This window comes from Idiotropiscis lumnitzeri, chromosome 2 (genome assembly GCF_059441095.1).
Source record: "Idiotropiscis lumnitzeri isolate Australia: NSW breed Sydney's pygmy pipehorse chromosome 2, RoL_Ilum_1.0, whole genome shotgun sequence".
Lineage (NCBI taxonomy): Eukaryota > Metazoa > Chordata > Actinopteri > Syngnathiformes > Syngnathidae > Idiotropiscis > Idiotropiscis lumnitzeri.
This window is the reverse complement of record NC_142392.1, coordinates 16,790,281-16,810,610: the sequence shown is the minus strand read 5'-3', so window position 1 is coordinate 16,810,610 and position 20,330 is coordinate 16,790,281. Positions and strand designations below refer to the sequence as shown.

The 20,330-nt window shown below is 41.6% G+C and overlaps 2 protein-coding genes across 2 annotated transcripts in view; both read right to left on the bottom strand.

Moving 5' to 3' along the window:
* Positions 1 to 20,330, bottom strand: part of LOC148341826 (uncharacterized) — a 447,376-nt gene that overhangs the window by 34,237 nt on the left and 392,809 nt on the right. The gene's annotated exons all lie outside the window — the stretch shown is intronic.
* LOC148341838 (uncharacterized) lies at positions 7,954 to 9,678 on the bottom strand. Its single transcript, XM_088288625.1, has 2 exons — positions 9,361 to 9,678; positions 7,954 to 9,291 (listed from the first exon to the last, which is right to left on the bottom strand). The coding sequence occupies exons 1-2, from the start codon at positions 9,470 to 9,472 to the stop codon at positions 8,429 to 8,431; spliced, it is 975 nt and encodes a 324-aa protein (XP_088144751.1). The 5' UTR covers positions 9,473 to 9,678; the 3' UTR covers positions 7,954 to 8,428.

Below are 20,330 nucleotides of genomic sequence, written 5' to 3'. Positions count from 1 at the left end.
AGTTATCATACAAGTATAAAAATGAAACCTAACCAAGTCACACCAGATAACACATGGCTTGTCTTCCAAAACTTGTACGGCAACATACCCTCTGGGGGTAGTGATAGAATAAAAATGATATTTAAACAAGGAGATCTCGTTAGAATATCAAAAGTGCGCGGTGTGTTTGACAAGAAATATGAACAGAGTTTTACAGACGAGTTATTTACGATAGCGGAGTGTGTACCGCGTTTTCCACCTGTTTACAAGCTTAAAGACTACGACGGTGAAATAGTGCAAGGAACTTTTTATGCACACGAGCTCCAGAAAGTCACGATATCCAAGGATCAAATCTTTCAAGTGGAGAAGATTATCAAACGGCGTAAAGTCGGCGGACAGAAACAGTTTCTCATACGTTGGAAGGGCTGGCCTGTAAAATATGACAGTTGGGTCCCCGGTACACAAGTCGTCGACGTATAAATAAGAAGCTTTACAACGAATCTCGACATTTACCAACATGGATCCGAATCTTGAAGGGGGGTTTTACGTCACCTTACCCTCCAATGCAAGTTCTGATGTGTATGTAGACAATACGATAGCTGAATACAGAGTGAATCTGGCTCATCATATCGATCTCGAAGGTAATTGGGAAGTAGCTCTGAGTGAAATATCCTACCCCCATACATGGTTCAACGTGCCTGAAGATCAAGCATCTTTTGACTATGTAGATGCATGGGAAAACGGTGAACCAACACCAGGTGCTTTGGCACCTCTTTACTATGATGAAAACAAATTCACCATCAAATCCTTAAGCCTGTCGGCTGGGTACTACGATAATATTAAGAAAATAGGACAAGATGTGGAAGCGCTCCTCAAAAAGATCCATCCGGAAATCCATGTTGTATACCATTATTTAAAGGAGAGATTTTTCTGGGCAGGGAATGGTCATTACAAGATACGCTTTCGTCCCGCGTTAGCCTACATTTTTGGGGCGTTACCCGATGAATGGGTTACCTGCGGACCCCAGTGGACAGCGAGCCAACATCCTGCGGATATAAAAGCGGGGATGTACCATCTATATGTTTATACAGACGTGGTGTATCATCAGGCTGTGGGTGACGCTTTCGCTCCGCTCTTGAGAACGATACCCATCGATGATAATCACGGTGACATTGTATTTAAAGCCTTTAATCCTCTTTATTACATGCCTGTTAGTAGGAAGCATATTGAGGATATAAGAATCGAAGTTAAGACGGATCAGAATCAACCCGTGGGATTTACACGCGGTAAAGTTATCGCTACTCTGCACTTTAGACCCAGATAGAAAAATGGTTGTATTGGATACGCATCATGATCTTTACCGTTTTGTCGATTATTACGAAAACCAAGCGGGTGGGTCGTTATCAGGTTTTCATGGATTACCGGTCCAATATGGGCGTGGATTGGGTTCAATCTTTGCCAAATTATTTCGTTTTGTGAGTCCATTAATCAAAAGAGGGTTCAGCGTTGCCAGACCTCACCTGCAAACGGCTGCGAAAAACATTGCAACAGATGTAGCCGGTCGGGTGTTAGAACGAATAAACCGTAAGGCGGAGCCTCAAGAAGGTTCGGGTTTAATGGTTCTGGCACGAAGACCTGCAAAAAGACCCATCGGACAAAGGTTGAGAGAGCCTAAAAAACGCAAACGCGTGTCCAAGAAGAAATCAGTCAAGAAAAGGAGACGGCGAAGAAACTGATTTTCCAGCATTTTACACCGCTATCATGGGCTCGATAAATGAACAGATGGATCACGCATTATCGAACGTATTGCCTGGGGATATGGTTCAATTGGAAGTGGTGGGGGAAAATGTAAATATATATGAGACGGTTCGCATGTCAGACGATCCTCTCCCAGAATCTTTTGATGACGAAGCCTTGTTCCCGTTACACCAGACTCATCTAATCATCCTTGATGATCTGATCTTCCAAGCATCGGACCATCCTGAAGTGGTGAAAATCTTTACCCAATATAGGCATCATAGAAATATGAGCGTCATATTGTTAACTCAGAATGTATTCCACCAAGGTAAATACAGTCGTACTATTAGTCTAAATAGTAATTACATGGTCTTGTTCAAAAATCCTCGGGATAAATTACAAACCAGTATTTTGGCTAATCAGATATTCCCTACGAAGAAAAATTATTTTTTAGAAAGTTTTGAAGATGCCACCAAAGACGCTCATGGGTATTTATTGGTGGATTTAACACCCACATGTCCAGAACAATACCGTTTGAGAACGGGTGTACTTCCTGATCAGTGGCCTACCGTCTACATTTCCAAAAATTGACATGTCCAAGCTTTTAAAAACAAACGCTCCGCAACTCAGGAACCTGTTTCAAGCCACGGCTAAGAGACGTAAAGACATACTAACCAGAGGTCCACCTTCTTTGATCAAGGTCCTCTGTGAAATTGCTTTCAATCTATTAAAGGGTCATATACCGCTTTCACCTTCACAGTTTAAGAAATTAAAAAAACAAAAGAAAATTATTAGACTATTGGCACGTAAAAAAACAAGTCTTAAGAAAAAACGCGCCTTTTTGACTCAAAGGGGTGGATTTATTCTTCCTCTGTTGGGAACAGTTGTACCCTTCCTAGGTAATCTTTTGGGTGGGTTAATCAACAAAAACTAGCCATCATGAGTTTGAAAACAGCCCAGAAAATGTTTCTTCTCACACCACAACAACTGGAACGTCTGAAAAAACCCGAACCTACCATCAGACAAACTGCCGAACAGGACATGGATGTGAAGATGAAGGCAGTTTTGGAAGATCAATCCTTGTCCCCTCATGAAAAAATAACAAGGTATCAGTCTTTACTTCATCGTTATTTAAGCCTTCTCAAACAAGGTGAAAAGGAAGAACGACCTCTGACCGTGTCTCTAACCCCTGAGGTTTTGAACCCTTCAAAGATTTCGAATGTTGAGGTACAAGACAAAATGGTGGGGAATGAAATCGAACCCTGGTTCGATATTCTGCATAACATTCCAACGCGTTATCGGAAAAACGCAGACTATGTTTTGAGAAAACTTAAGGATGCTGATAGAAGCTGGACCCCTCGTCATGAATTCATGTTTCAAGATAAGCCTATAAAAGGATCTCACATGACCGATTTACTCAGGCAGATTACTTTGACGAGTAAAAACATCGCGACTCGAACCCCTAGAGGCTGGAAGGAGTTTCTTCACACTCTACACGAACTCAATATTCCGGAGACCACCATCGTCAACCCTCACGCCCGTGACGAATTCAGACGGTTGAAACTCCGAGGTTCGTTAAGCTCTGATGATGACACAAACAAGAGGACATCCATTAGGAAGAAGAAAAAAACTAATAGAAAAAGACCCGCCCCTGTAAAGTGGGTGGGGTATTCCTCTTCATAAGTTTTAATGAAAAATCTAAAACCTTTGTATGTTTATACATGTGTTTTTATTCAATAAAATACATTTTAAATGATTACAGACAATGACAGGTTTGAAATTTTTTAAAAGAACATGCCGCTTGACCGGCACATGTCTTTTCTGCACAGGTTTGATAATGCTTTACAAAACTAGTTACCATGGCATCATTCTTTAACACATCATCCTTATAGCATGTTAACACATCCTGATAACTCAAACCACAGCCTCTATGTGTTAAATAATAGACACAATGTTGACCACAGGTGATTGATAGCTCGTGTTGTAGACGTCTGTTATGATACAAAATACGATCGGAATGTTTTTTCAAAAAAGAGTTAATGGTTTGCGGATAATATTGAAATTCAGGAGGAAATCCAAAAGCGTCAAAAAAAGTACTGGTTCCATCTTTTTCCAACGTCAGAGCCAGCCAGTGTTCACCGTCTGTTATGATACAAAATACGATCGGAATGTTTTTTCAAAAAAGAGTTAATGGTTTGCGGATAATATTGAAATTCAGGAGGAAATCCAAAAGCGTCAAAAAAAGTACTGGTTCCATCTTTTTCCAACGTCAGAGCCAGCCAGTGTTCACCGGGTAAGTGTCGAGGATGTGTGTTGACGATGTAGAAGATTGGGGGGTTAGGCTGCAGCGAATTTATTTCATCCGAAGCGTAAACACCTCCAAATAAACGCCCTTGTAGACGTTTCATGAGTTGCTCCAGCTCTTTCCCGTTCATCAGTAATAATCCACTAATACCTGTCGTTTTGAATTTATTTCCAGGATGGAATCGTAGCAGGCGTACACAATAAGTGTGGTTGTGTGAGGGAGTGGGAGTCTAAATCTCATTTCTAACCTCAAACTTCCGCTGGAGACAGGTGCGAGAGCTCCTGAATCATCGTTGGGGTTTAAGTTAAAAACATACAGCGCATATCCACCGGAAAAATCCTCCCTGTTGATGCAAAGAGGTAAATCTTTCAAATGTCTTCCTGTCGATGTAAACAGGTTATGAAATTCTCGAACGGCGTTTCCTGCATTAAATTGGGGCTGGAAAGCTTTGGCTGGTATCTGTCTCCCCTCTTGGCAGAGCGCTAAATATTCCAAATGATGATGAGCGAAATTAAATGGATTCAAATCTTTTCTGCCCACAAAGGCGTTGTGATTTACAAGACCTAACACCACATATCGAGGTGTATGACCGAGGAAAAGATTATCTTGTTGACAGGTTCTGGAATGTTGCGGGATGGAATAAGTTTTCACATTAATTCTTGATAACGGATACAAAGCATTTTCTTTGTTGAGAGCCGCAGCATGACCGATAGAGATGGCTGGTGAAACGGCGACTCTTTTCACAAAGAGGGAAGCGCCCACGATTTTCAGATGGTAGTTCACATCGGGAGGGCTCATAAAACAAAATTGGTCGTTGGCTTTGATGAGTTTCACTCGTAGATCCACGTTATTGAGAAGATGTCTCTCACAAAAAAATATGTCGGCGTGTAGAGGTCCTATCACGGTGAATGTTCGGGAACCCAACACATATTCTGCTCTGCGCAGTAATCCTTTGTTAACAGCATCCCCCGTTAAGACTGTTGAATCCATATGCCCTGATGTATCTTTGTAAAACATAGCCGCTGTGAATTGGCTTCTTAGAGAGGCTTCTGAAAAGTTTAACAACGTCTCTATCATAGCTCTGTATGGATGGGTTGCGCTAGATTGCGAGATCAACCTGTCGCCTAATGTTACATCCACTTGTGAGAAGATTGTATTCAAAGGATAATTAATAATACCGACTCGTTGATCTGTGGGTAAAATGCTACCATCTCTGTTGAGTACCCTCAGGTGCAGCTGAAGCAGGGTGTCTGAGAGGTCGAGATATTTGGATCCTTCTCCAGGTATGAAAAACTCCACAGGACCATCATCGGTGAGAGCCGAGATAGGTAACATTTCCACATATTGACTTTGTTCGATTGATAGTTGTGTCATGGGTGGACTAAATAAATCCAGTTCAGTTAGGGTGCACTCTGCTGACTTGTGATGCAAAAGAGCCATGATGAATAACCCTAACGGTCAATTTTGGTTAAGAGAAAATATCCCCGGTGTTTCTTCGCCGTCTCCTTTTCTTGACTGATTTCTTCCTGGACACTCGTTTGCGTTTTTTAGGTTGTCTCAGACGCTGTCCTACGGGTCGTTTTGCAGGTCTTCGTGCCAGAACCATTAATCCCGAACCTTCTTGAGGCTCCGCCTTACGTTGTATTCGTTCTAACACACGACCGGCTACATCTGTTGCAATGATTTTCGCAGCCGTTTGCAGGTGCGGTCTGGCACCACTGAACCCTCTTCTGATTAATGGACTCACAAAACGAAATAATTTGGCAAAGATTGATCCCAATCCACGCCCGTATTGGACAGGTAATCCTTGAAAACCTGATAATGAGCCACCCGCTTGGTTTTCGTAATAATCGACAAAACGGTAAAGGTCATGATGCGTCTCCAACACAACCATTTTTCTATCTGGGTCTAAAGTGTAGAGTAACGATAACTTTACCGTGTGTAAATTCCACGGGTTGATTCTGATCCGTCTTAACTTCGATTCTTATATCCTCAATATGCCTTCTACTAACTGGCATGTAATAAAGAGGATTAAAGGTTTTAAATACAATGTCACCGTGCTTATCTTCGATAGGTATAATTCTCAAGAGCGGAGCAAAAGCGTCACCCACAGCCTGATGATACACCACGTCTGTATAAACATATAGATGGTACAACCCCGCTTTTATATCCGCGGGATGTTGGCTCGCTGTCCATCGGGGTCCGCAGGTAATCCATTCATCGGGTAACGTCCCAAAAATGTAGGCTAATGGGGGACGAAAGCGTATCCTGTAATGACCATTCCCTCCCCAGAAAAATCTCCCCTTTAACAAATGGTATACAACAAGGATTTCCGGATGGATGTTTTTGAGGAGCGCTTCCACATCTTGTCCTATTTTCATAATATTATCATAGTACCCAGCCGATAGGCTTAAGGATTTGATGGTGAATTTGTTTTCATCAAGGTATCGAGGTGCCAAAGCACCTGGTGCTGGTTCACCGTTTTCCCATGCATCTACATAGTCAAAAGATGCTTGATCTTCAGACACGTTGAACCATGTATGGGGGTACGATATTTCACTCAGAGCTACTTCCCAATTACCTTCGAGATCGATATGATGAGCCAGATTCACTCTGTATTCAGCTATCGTATTGTCTACATACACATCAGAACTTGCATTGGAGGGTAAGGTGACGTAAAACCCCCCTTCAAGATTCGGATCCATGTTGGCAAATGTCGAGATTCGTTGTAAAGCTTCTTATTTATACGTCGACGACTTGTGTAGCGGGGACCCAACTGTCATATTTTACAGGCCAGCCCTTCCAACGTATGAGAAACTGTTTCTGTCCGCCGACTTTACGCCGTTTGATAATCTTCTCCACTTGAAAGATTTGATCCTTGGATATCGTGACTTTCTGGAGCTCGTGTGCATAAAAAGTTCCTTGCACTATTTCACCGTCGTAGTCTTTAAGCTTGTAAACAGGTGGAAAACGCGGTACACACTCCGCTATCGTAAATAACTCGTCTGTAAAACTCTGTTCATATTTCTTGTCAAACACACCTCGCACTTTTGATATTCTAACGAGATCTCCTTGTTTAAATATCATTTTTATTCTATCACTACCCCCAGAGGGTATGTTGCCGTACAAGTTTTGGAAGACAAGCCATGTGTTATCTGGTGTGACTTGGTTAGGTTTCATTTTTATACTTGTATGATAACTTTCATTGTAACTATCGATTAAATCTTGTAATACGTCGATATAACGACGTGTGTTGTTGGCGGTGAAATATCGCCACATTCGAGTTTTTAAAGTTCGATTCAACCTTTCGACCACCGAGGCTTTCAAATCACTGGCTGTTGCAAAATGATTAATATTGTGTTTTTTCATCAACCTCTGAAATTGCGTGTTGAAGAACTCCTTCCCCTTGTCTGTTTGTAACTTTTTAGGGATGCCGCTAAAGGATAAGACCGACTCAAAGGCTCGAACAACTTCTGGCCCCGTCTTGTTCATCAGCACACGGGCATACGCTCGTTTTGAGAACACATCGATGATTGTGAGTAGGTATTTAAAACCATCGTTGTACTCGGTCAGAGCTTGCATATCACATAGATCGGCTTGGAATTGATTCATAGGACTGGACACAAAAACTCTGTTCCTAGGGAAATGAATTCGTGCTGGTTTGTGCAAGGTGTATGCATCTTGCGAAGATAAAAAATCCTTGACTTTATGACGCGTCACTTTTTGACCCATTTTCTCCGACGCAGCTAAATGAAGGCGTTCTACACCTCCAAAGCTGGCTGGATGAGCGGGGTCGTAGTACAGTTTTTTCAACCACCGCTTAACGCTCATGACGGTTTATGATTTAGTGACAAACATCACATCGCTATTTATCTAAACACACAGACACAAAAGCATCTTTTTAAAAACATCCATTTTTTTATTGAAAGAAGGTTAAGTATGGTTACACGTGATAAGGATTCTCTAAGATGTAAAAAGTCTATAGGTCAGGGTTAAAACAGATGGATTAACTTTTGATTCTAACAGGTCTTCAAACAGCTTCAATTCGTGCGCGAGATCCACAGGTTGTTGATGACGGAGACGGTATCTTATCACATCGTTAAACAGCGTGAGTATGGTAAGTACATGTCCTACACTTATCGCATTTTCCCAATTTTCCAAAATATTTTGAAACGTGTCGATCAATCCCGAGCGACTCAAAAATATGACATGTTGCACAAACAATTCCCAAGGCTCCTGAAAAATTGTTAAAGACATGGCACGCACTTTTTGCATAAACAATAAAAAATTTTCAATGAAAGGGTCTTTATCATCGGGGTTATATGTAATTGCTCTATTTATTATATCTGCCCACCCTTGGCTTCTATAGCCAAAAAACGATAATTTTCTGAAGACATTACCCATTTTTTATTCAAAGTTAATATTTTCTATAAGATATTCTTCGAAAGTATCAAGTTGATCACGATATATCATAAAACATATGGGCTCATCCGCTTTAAGGCGGTCCGGTAAGTCCTTTACGAGTGCTAAATCCACCATTAAGATCTCTGCAATTCGCTTGACTGTTTCTTTATCCGCTTTTACAGAACACAAATCCAACAAGTAGTGGATACATGGTAAAAACTTTTTACCGCAAAGGATGGGCATGATGCGGTCATAGTGCAGTCTTAGATAATAACAATTGCATAGGTATCTATAGCTATGCAAACAACCCCTTTTTTTGTGATACTTTATCAAAAAACGTCTGACCATGTAAATAATAGCCGCCTTAACAACTAATACGACATCCATATCAATCCATCCCTTAGGAGGATTATCCCATGACATATGTTTTGCCTCATCTTCGGAAATAGGTGCTGGTCCGTGGTCAGGGTCGTTGACGGTCTGAACCTTGATCTCCGTGGTTTGTGGAGAATCAGCCTGGTCGGACCAACTGGACAGTTGTACCTTCTCGTTTTGTGAAGATTCTGCCGACGAGGTGGGGGTCATCGGAGGTGTCGACGACGGCGTCGGCGAAACGGGACGACTCCACCCTGAATACGATGGCTCGCCGTTGTTGTACGAGGCTGCAACAGGTCTTGCTAAGATTCCTGGGCCCCCCATCCACAAGGAGTATGATGGCACAGTCTGGTCCTCGCCTGTTTTTGTAGAGGGTCCATCCTGGTCTACATTTGTAGAGGTCTCAACCTGTTCCATGTTTGTAGTTGTAAAGGTTTCCACAACATCCATATTCAGATCTTGATCGCATGTAGGTTCATCCACACCGCTATCTGTAATACAAAGATACCATGATTAAATATTAGAAAGCTATATAGTTAAAGATTAATTGCATCGTTTACCTGAAGAGATTTCTGCAATGTTGTTGTCAATATGATCAGGTGCGGCGATGGTTGTCACCCTTCGGGCCTTGCTGTTCACGCCCAGATGACGTCTTGGTCTACACGTCTTCATTTCTTTCACGAGCTGGAAAAATTGTCTTGTCTGTGCAGAGCGTGACTTGGGCTTTACTTATACTGGTTTGAGACCGGGGGAGGGTTAAATGGCGTGGTTCGATTGGCCAAATGTAGCCAACAGATACATGTCCAGACAAGTAAACATGACTCGGCAGATTTTACAAAAAGGTAAGAAGGAGGAGGGTGGTCGCCCGGATGCCCACGGTCGCCCGGATGTCGACAGGATGTCGCCACTCACTATCTTTTGAAACACCTTGAGGCTGCTGCAGGCTTGGAGGGTGTCTATGGCCGGCGTCTTGCCCGGACAACCCCCCAAGCCTGCACAATACCATGTTTAAACTTATGTCGCTGGGAATATGTCCAGACATGTTTGCAAAAAGGGCAAATATCAACCGAATAAACATATTATTCAAAGGTAATAACAACGCCTGCTCTTCTCAACTCATATTATTTCACTCGTTTAATTTAATTTTATACATCTACATTATTTAATTAGATATAGCTCATTTCATTGGATGCTTTATATACTTCAGATATTTAAATATGGATGACCTATATCCACCGAATAAACATCTTATTCAAAGGTAAAAACAACGCCTGCTCTTCTCAACTCATATTATTTCACTTATTTCATTTGGTTTTATTTATTTAAATAGAACATTGCATTGGATGCTTTATATACTTCAGATATTAAAATATGAATAACATAAGTACAGTTTGGGTTGGGGACGCACGCACGCAGGGAACACATTGTTTTTAACATAAGAAGCATACAGTTTGGGAGGGGGGCCAAGCCCCCCTCCCAATCACACACACAACGTCATCACAATGACAAAAAGCGTAATTCTGTAGGCGGGGCCCTTGGCCCACACACACACACACACACACAACGTCATCACAATGACAAAAAGCGTAATTCTGTAGGCGGGGCCCACTTCGACAAAAGCGTAATTCTGTAGGCGTGGTATTAAACCTTCAAGGGCAGGGAATATGTAAATATTTTTAAATAGGTGGCTGGAGATTGGATAGTTTTAACACAGGGGCGGGGATAGCGGCCATTTTGGACAAAAGCGTAATTCTGTAGGCGGGGAAAACGAGACAAAATCGTAATTCTGTAGGCGGGGCTATGACGTCATCAAAATTCAAAAAAGCGTAATTCTATTATCTCTCACGACAGAGGTTGGATTTGTCCTAGGGAAAGCACGACTTGCCCCACAGCCAGAGCTAACTGTGCCTAGGCTTGAACTTTGTGCCGCAGTAATGGCAATTGAAATGGCAGAAGTTATATGTGATGAAATCGATCACTCGATAGACAAAATCAGTTTCTACACAGATAGTAAAGTTGTCCTTGGTTATATCCACAACCAGTCCAGGCGCTTTTATGTGTATGTAAACAACCGTGTCCGCCGCATCAGAGAGTCAACCACTCCTGAACAATGGCATTATGTCGCGACAGACCACAATCCTGCTGATTATGGTTCACGATCAGTTCCAGCTGCTGCACTAAAAAACACAATGTGGTTCACGGGCCCATCCTTTCTTCAGCGTTCTCCCGAGATCCAGTTGGAGCAACAAGGATTTGACTTGCTGGACCCCGACAATGACACAGAGGTCCGCCCAGAGGTACAGACACTTTGCACAAGCATCACTAAAGTTGCACTGAGTTCAAATTGTTTGGAGCGTTTCTCCACATGGAAGTCACTTAAGAGAGCCATGTCACACCTTATTCATATTGCCCGATGCTTCTCTCAGCCTACAACCACCACAAAGTGCTCTGGATGGCACATCTGTAAAACCGCTATCTCCCCTGAACTGTTAGAACAAGCAGAGACTGTAATCATTAGAAATCTACAGCTTGAAACATATGCAGACGAAATGCAATGCATCTCTGAGAAACGGAATCTTTCTAAAAATAGTCCACTCCTGAAGCTGAACCCCCTCATTGGCAAAGATAAGCTATTAAGAGTTGGAGGTCGAATTTCTCGTGCAGAGCTGGGAGTTAAAGAAACAAACCCCATAATTTTGCCAGGCAGACACCACTGCACTATCCTCCTAGTGCGCCATCACCATGAGAAGGTGAACCATCAAAGCAGGCATTTCACCGAAGACGCTGTTCGAGAAGGTGGCTTCTGGATCATCGGAGGAAAACGATGTATTGGTAAAGTTATTATTAAATGTGTGACATGCAAAAGATAGAGAGGGAAATTTGAGGAACAAATAATGAGCGATTTGCCCGCTGACAGACTCAAAATGGAACCCCCTTTCTCCTATGTGGGAGTGGACATGTTTGGCCCATGGGAGGTAACTGCAAGACGAACAAGAGGGGGGCAAGCGAATAGTAAAAGATGGGCAGTACTCTTCACATGTTTATGTACAAGAGCAGTCCATATTGAAGTCGTGGAGGAAATAAGCTCTTCAAGTTTTATCAATGCATTGAGGCGCTTCTTTGCTCTGCGTGGACCCGCAAAGCTGTTACGTTCCGATTGCGGCACGAACTTTGTTGGTGCTCACAAGGAAATGACAACAACATCGGAGGAAGAAAAGATACAAAATTATCTGCCAGACCAAAGGTGCAAGTGGATATTTAACCCACCACATTCGTCCCATATGGGAGGAGCGTGGGAACGGATGATCGGAGTGGCTCGCCGGATACTTGACAACATGCTCATGCAGGCTGACCATGTGCAACTGACTCATGAAATCCTAACTACATTTCTTGCAGAAGTAATGGCCATCATAAATGCACGCCCTTTGTTGCCAGTATCGTCAGACCCAGAAAATCCTCACATCTTGTCACCTGCGATGCTGCTGACACAAAAAACGCAGGCAGCTCCTCAGATCTGTGATAACGTCGGCGAGAAGGACATGTTGAAAAGCCATTGGAAACGTGTTCAGTTCCTTGCGGACAACTTTTGGAGCCGGTGGCGTAAGGAATATTTGAGCTGCCTCCAGTCTAGGCAGAAATGGCATCACAAATCAACCAACATTAAGGAAGAAGATGTTATTCTTCTCAAGGATAAACAAACAAGAAGACATGAGTGGCCAATGGGCGTAATAATAAAGACTGTTCCCAGTGAAGATGGGATCATCCGGAAGGCTGAAGTTGAAGTTGCTTCCCAAGAGACTGTTAGAAACTATTTTCGACCAATTTCAGAGATGGTCTTGCTATGTTCGGGTGGTACTTAAGTTATGTGGTATCCTTAAGATACCAGACGGGGAGTGTTTTGGCCGTTATTATTTTTTCAATTGTTTATAGTGAAGAGACTGTTGCATGCCATCCCCCTTTCAGTCCCAGTTTGGTGGTGCACTGTCCCTTTAAGAGAGTGTCAAAAGTCAGCGCGAGAACAAGCGCTCCCTGCTCACACAAAGTCTGTTATACACGAAGCCAAGTAGCAGTTAGGTTGTGTCTGATGCTTAAGTCCATAAAACGGCATTCCCTGTAAGTGTTTTCCAAATATTTAACCATTGATTGATGTTAATTCGTAGAGTTTGTAAATCGCAAATTAGGATGTGAACTATTTGCATTGCTGACTGTGCCACTGACTGTGCCGCTGTGATGTGTTTGTTTCAGTTTCACACCTGCCATATAAAGAGAAGGTCTAAACCCATCCTGGCGTCAGTGACTGATTGTGTGGAGGTGTTTAACTAACTGGTTAGCAAAAAGGTTCTGTGAGGCCAGTACACATATTCACAAACATAAATTACAAACAGAGGGTTTCCTACTCAATGGTAATAGAATAGAATAGAAATCCCTTTATTGTCATTGTACTCGAGTGTGCAACGAGATTAGATGTATGTATGTATGTAACTGTATGTAAACTGAGAAGAAATATGATTACAGACTTGATTCTCTAGAAGCCAGGTTTTTAGGTGTTTACCAAAGGAAGTGAGAGTGGGTAAGTCTCGTACGGCATTTGGTATTGTGTTCCAGGTGTGAGATGCTCTGTATGAGAACACTGACTGGCCAAAGGTACTTTTTCTGAATGGAACTGTACAGTCACCTCTAGACTCTGCACATATTTATTTAGTGGAGGTGGAGCCAAACCATTGAGAATTTTGTACACAAGAATACAATCAGAATATTTTTGTATGTTTTCCCATCTCAGGAGTTCATATTTCTTCAGAAATTGACAGTGGTGGTATGTGTTCGGGTTTTTATCCAAGATTTTCAAGGACTGTTTGTATGCAATTTCAACAGGCTTAAGTGTGGTTTTACATGCCATTGCCCAACTAGTTAGACAATAAGTCATATGTGACATTATTATGGCATTTAAAAATAGTTTGGATGAATCGAGAGTTAAATTATTCCTAATATATCTAAAGTTAGAGAGATTAAGTTTCATGTGATTCATTAATCTTTCTATTTGTTGCCTAATCTGTAACTGCGAGTCCAACATGATTCCTAGATATTTAAACTCTTGTACAACCTCAATTTTCGTTCCTTGCACATATACGTGAGGATTTGTATCAGCACACCTCCGAATTGAAAAGAACATACAGACAGTCTTTGATACATTAAGATGTAAATGAGAACGTTCTAGCCAATTTGACACATCAGACATGGCTGCTGATACATATTGTGCAGCTTGATATTTGTGTGTGTTCATTCCGACTGCCACATCGTAACCATAAATTAAAAAAAAATAAAAATGTCGCGTATACATACTAAAGCTGTTGCTTTGTAATTTATATAGATGTTTTGTTTAAAATCGCCCTGGCTCTTCTTTTTGTCTTTTCTATATTTTGTACGTATTAATAACTGTGTTTGGTTTGTTAATGTTAATAAAGTTTTTTTCACATAAACAAATATTAGTAAATATTTATCATCTCATCAATATTTGGACAACAGAGTACTGAGTTTCGAGATGCTTGCGATAATCGTTCTCGAAATTGTATTTCTTATCAATTTAGCTTAATTAAGGGATATTTTATTGAAATCTAACATCAATATACAAAGACAGAAAAAAATGGTGGTGGGGGGGCGCGAATCTTTTTCTTCTTGGAAGGGGCGGGCGTGAAATAATTGAGAAGCACTGCTAGTATATGCAGACATTATATTCATACAATCTTGCAGCCCGATTGAACCACAGCATTGTTGCAAGTTCGGTCGGAGAAACTTGAACGTCCCACTGCTGGAGCAGCAGCGGCTTCTCGGGACAGAGGCGGAAGTGACGCGGGAGATGACTCGCCAATGTGGCGTTAATTTAGTTATTTTGCAAAAAAAAATTATCGACCCAATTAAAATATTATATAAAATATATATTAAAATAGAACAGCCAGGGGTAAAACAAACACAGAGTCAAAGAAATATATTTGAAAAATACGTGCTTAAAGCATGACGTCATTACCTAGCGCGCAGCTTCCGAAGGACCTCGACCAGATCCACCGACTCCTCCACACCGGAACAAAAACACCCACCGCTAAATTCTTCTGATTTCGTGTGGAACTGACTGTAATTTTCTCAAAGGATGTCCAGTGCTACTCTAAAGGACTACGACATAATTCATTAAGTCCCGGAAACCTCATCTTCGCGCGTTGATGCTTTTCGGCGTAGTTAGCTTAGCTTGTTAGCTAGCTAGCCGCTAACGAAAAGAGGCACATGACTCATCGCCAAGCAGGGATCAAGTGCGGATTTTTTGGAATTATCATTTGAAAATGTGTGAAAGAACGACACCCAAGTACAAAGAGGAACTTTGTGGAATAAAAGAAGAGAACGAGCAACATCTTCAACTGCTGGGCGAAGGTTGGAACCAGCCTCATCTTGTGCTACACAAAGCAGGTTTGTACACGTCTTACTCTCATTTGCTTTGTAAAAAACGACTTTCTATCGTTAAAAATACGCATCACAACATTAAGTTGTTTGGGCAAATGCGTTCAAGGTTATTGCCGTTTTATTTTTAAATATTGTCTTTTAGTTGCAGGTCTGCGGAACATTTATTTATGCCAAATGAAATCAGTGCAGAAAATATCTGCCAATGAATAACCAAGAGTGGGGGGTGAACTCCATGTTTTTCCCAGTATAAAATTTGAACTGATTATTTAACATTTTACTTATTCCGGTTTTTAAATGTTGTTAAAGCAATTCCTTACGGAAGTAAGTTTTTCTTTTTAAAAATGAAGTACGTATCAGTCTTTTTTATTTATGCACTTTGTACTGTCTTGGTCAGGTGAGAGTCAATGAACCTCCGGTGGCTCTGCACTGTTTTGTGCACGTGTGCATAGTTTCACCCCATCCAAACATTTAAAATACATTTAATGCATCCATCCAGGGTTGCACGGATCTCATCAGTGAACAAGTGCATGCTGCAAGGAATGCATCTGCATCTTTGGCTTACTATAGGCTTAAAAAGGGAAAACGTCACAACCCCCTTTTCCTCCAACAAGTCCAGGAACATTTAGTTCCTGGTAATAAAGTTCCTGTGGCTCAGGTGGTTTCCATCTCCCCCACAACTCGTAGTTCCTGGTAATTTATCGAAATGACAATGATGACGGAACAGTGGGAGGTCTTGTTTACGTTGTTACTCATTACTGACACCCTATGGCTGTTATACATCATTGCGGTTACAAAATAATTCAGTGAACTCATAATATTTTGGTGTATCTTCGTCGAATTTGAATACATATTGGATAACTTTAAAATATACAGTCATTATTCAAATATGTCAACATAAAAGTCAGAGTGAAAGTGTTGTTGCTTCATTTATCTGTCGGGATTTTGACTCTTCAAACGTTAATTTTGTTTTAAAATATATTTAGAAACAGAAATTTTATAAAAAAGTAAAAAGGGGAATGTTGGAACGTACTAGCAGGCTAAATATCATTTTGGGCAAAAAAAAAAAAACAAACAAAAAAAACAAAACAAACGCAAATCATGCAATAAATAGCGACTATGATGCCAGGGCCCCTTTATTTCTTTTAGGTATTCAGATTATCATTAAAGCAAAAAGTACCCACGATGAAACTATCTCTAAATGCAAAATGAAATACTTGTAAACATATTTCACTTGAAGGATTCCTATTTTATCAATGACATTATGTTGCGATGGCCCCCAGTGGTCTGCATCAATATGTTTGGGTCCCACAACAGGTGTTCCATCAGACGCACACAAAAGCCTGTGTGTGCTAACTTCAGCTCGCTTCCAGAAACGTCTGTGACTTTGTCCAGAATGAAATCGGGCATCAGCCGCAACGTGCTTCCTTTTTAAATGCTCGTTTATCACAGCTGTGCTGCTAAAGGGAGGTTTACATCGTAGGACGTAATTTTGTGAAATGCCCCCATGGTCCGGTCCAAGTTGGGGTTGCACACATTGCTCCGTATGCGGCAGGCACAAGTCAAGGTAGCACGGTAGAAACAATATAAGACAAAGTCGCCGCCTGAGCTTTGACTTGACCAAACCAAATTTGTCTTTTTGTGTCCTGCAGACGTCAGACAAAATGATCTCCGTTCTGTGAAAGAGGAGCCAGACTTGACTCACATCAAAAAGGAGGAGGAGGAGGAGATCAACAAGTCACCAGTGAACGTTGTCCCTATAAAGACTGAATATGAAAACAAGGATGAGAGTGAGGACAACAGATGGGCGGAGCCTACAAGCAGCAGCTCAAGTCATCACGTGACAACAGAAGTTGATGAAGACCACTGGGGACCATCACAAGCACATAATGAGGACACATTAGCAGACGCTCATGACGATGATGGTGATGATGATGATGATGATGGGCAAGCCAAAGGTGAAAGGGCATGTCACACTGACTCATTCACTTCAAAGCTGTCTTTAAAAGGGCACAGAAAAACACACAGTGGTGAAAAACCTTTTTCCTGCTCGGTTTGTGGCAAAAGCTTCTCTCAAAAGTCTCATTTCGTAAGGCACACAAGAACGCACAGTGTAGAAAAACCTTTTTCTTGCTCAGTTTGTGGCAAAAGCTTTTCTTTCAAGTCATATTTAATAAAACACACAACAATACACAGTGGAGAAAAACCTTTTTCTTGCTCAGTTTGTGGCAAAAGCTTTTCTTTCAAGTCATATTTAATAAAACACACAACAATACACAGTGGAGAAAAACCTTTTTCTTGCTCAGTTTGTGGCAAAAGCTTCTGTCAAAAGGCACAATTAACAAGGCACGCAAGAACACACAGTGGAGAAAAACCTTTTTCTTGCTCAGTTTGTGGCAAAAGCTTCTCTCAAAAGTTTGATTTAACAATCCACACAAGAATGCACAGTGGAGAAAAACGTTTTTCTTGCTCAGTTTGTGGAAAATGCTTCTCTCAAAAGTCAAGTTTAACAGAACACACAAGAACACACAGTGGAGAAAAACGTTTTTCTTGCTCAAGTTTGTGGAAAATGCTTCTCTCAAAAGTCAAGTTTTACAGAACACACAAGAACACACAGTGGAGAAAAACCTTTTTCATGCTCAGTTTGTGGCAAGAGGTTCTCTCAAAAGTCGTATTTACGACGCCATACAAGAACACACAGTGGAGACAAGCCATTCAGTTGCAGCGTTTGTGCTAAAAAATTCTCCACTAAACATATTGCTGAGAGACACAATTGTGTTGGTGATAAAAGCAGCGATGCTTGAAGCTTAAAAAAACTGAAGGAACCGACTCTTTGTGGTAAGATGTAAATGTGATTTTGAATGAAATATGATGAATTGAATTTTGCAAAGCTCTTTTAATGACACTAAGCCAATGTGATCATTGCCAGAAGAACCGTTGTGTCTGAGTGATGATGATTTTTTTTTTTTGTGTGTTTACATCAAACATGTAAATAAAATTTATTGCCTTTGCCTGGAATAAAATTTTTTAACATTATGCTTTTCAGCTGTCTTTTTAATCGTACTTAATGGAAAAGGTGTGAGAAGAAACTGTGCTTATGAAATCGGTGCCTTGATTTGATTTGATTTGATTTGATATACTTTATTGTCATTCTTGTACACATGTATACAGAACGAAATGTCGATACATCTGACCCGCACAGGTTCCATAAATATACAGATAAAATATGTAGTATTGAGTTGGAATATAGAAAAGGGATTTTATGTACAACAGTGCAAAAAAATAGAAAGTTTGTAGAGTGAAACACGCAAGTGGGGGGGTAACAGCTGGGTAGGCTTGCTATGTGTGTGATTGACCGTTTAACAGTCTAATGGCTAGGGGGACAAAGCTGTTGCAGAACCTGGTGGTCCTGCACCGCACACTGCAGTACCTCTTCCCAGAGGCTAGCAGAGTGAACAGTCCATGATGGGGTTGAGAGGGGTCCCTAATGATGTTTTTGGCTCGGGATAGGCAGCGCTTCTGGCCAATGTCCTGAATGGAGGGGAGAGAAGTCTCGACGATTTTCTCTGCTGTCCTCACCACCCTCCTCACACTACTCCAGTCGGAGGCACTGCAGCCTCCACACCACACAGAGATACAGTTAGTCAGGATGCTCTCTATGGTGCTTCTGTAGAATGTGATGAGGGTGGGTGGGGGCAGGTGGGCTCTCCTCATCCTCCGCAGCAAGTACAGGCGCTGCTGTGCCCTCTTCACCAGTGATGCAGTGTTCACAGACCAGGTGAGTTTGTCTGTGATGTGCACCCCTAGGAACTTGGTGCTGCTGACCACCTCCACAGCCTTGTTGTTGATGAGAAGTGGGGCATGGTTGGGCTGGTTTTTCCTGAAGTCGACAATGATCTCTTTAGTTTTGTCAACATTCAGGACCAGGCTGTTGACTCTGCACCAGCCCACCAACTGCTCCACCTCCTCTCTGTAGGCCAGGTCGTTGTCGTCCCTGATGAGGCCCACCACTGTTGTGTCGTCCGCAAACTTCACGATGTGGTTTGTGGCTGACCTAGGGACGCAGTCGTGTGTCATCAGGGTGAACAGCAGGGGGCTCAGGACACAACCTTGGGGGGAGCCCGTGCTGAGGGTGATGACATTGGAGGTGTTCTGACCAAGCCGCACTGACTGGGGTCTGTCAGTGTGTCTGTGTGCGTGTATGTGTGTTTGTGTTTGTTTGTTGTTTTTTTTATATATCTTCTGTCTTACTTATTTATATATATTAATATACACATTTTATTTAATTATTATTCATTTATTTATTTTCTTTTTATATATTTATTTATTATTACGAAACTCTTTTTTTTCTACAAACCATTCCTATACTTTGTTGCACTAATCACTCGTCCTACAACTGTCTGACATCTTCAATCCCTAAATAGTAGTGATGGGTCCAGCGACACCGAGGCGTCGATGCGCGCGCCGAGCTTCCAGGGCAAACCCCGTGTCTGTGCGCGTACTGCTTTGAGAAAGTCACGTGACCACTACCAGAATCGTGTCGACACAGCGGTCGCGCGCCAAACTGTGTTCATAAGGAAGCGCATCTGTCAACAGGATGGACGCTCAAAACAAGCATCGAGTTATTGGCACGTTACTTTGCATTAAATATCCGCAAGATGGAAGACGTCACTGTTGATGCGCACTCAGAGGTGCAGCGCTATACGTCAGCAGGACACGTTGCACGTACGGAAGACCCGCTCTTATACGTTGTGCACACCGGCCTCTTCAGTGCCTTGTGGGAGGATCTGCTCAAAGGCGGGGGAAATTGCCTAAAAAAAAAAGATATAAATAGACTGAATAACCAAACGCTGGAGAAACTAATTTTTTTTAATAAAAATCTTTAATTCCAATGAGTCCATTGTCATTCACAACACTTTTACTTCGGCATTTAGACAGATTTTCACTTAATTTATCAACTGCGTCTCGAATATCAACGATTTTTTTAATGAAAGTATGTATATGTAAAAATAATGTGAATGCAAATGCCTAATCAATGGAATTGGATAAAATTAGTTTGACAGATCAGAGTCTGATGACCCGGTCA

What these genes read in the sequence shown, in the direction of transcription:
- LOC148341838 (XM_088288625.1), bottom strand. Translation starts at nt 9,472, where the DNA reads ATGAAGACGTGTAGACCAAGACGTCATCTGGGCGTGAACAGCAAGGCC. An exon ending in CATTGCAGAAATCTCTTCAG is followed by an intron (nt 9,292 to 9,360) that starts GTAAACGATGCA and finishes TTTGTATTACAG; the next exon opens with ATAGCGGTGTGGATGAACCT.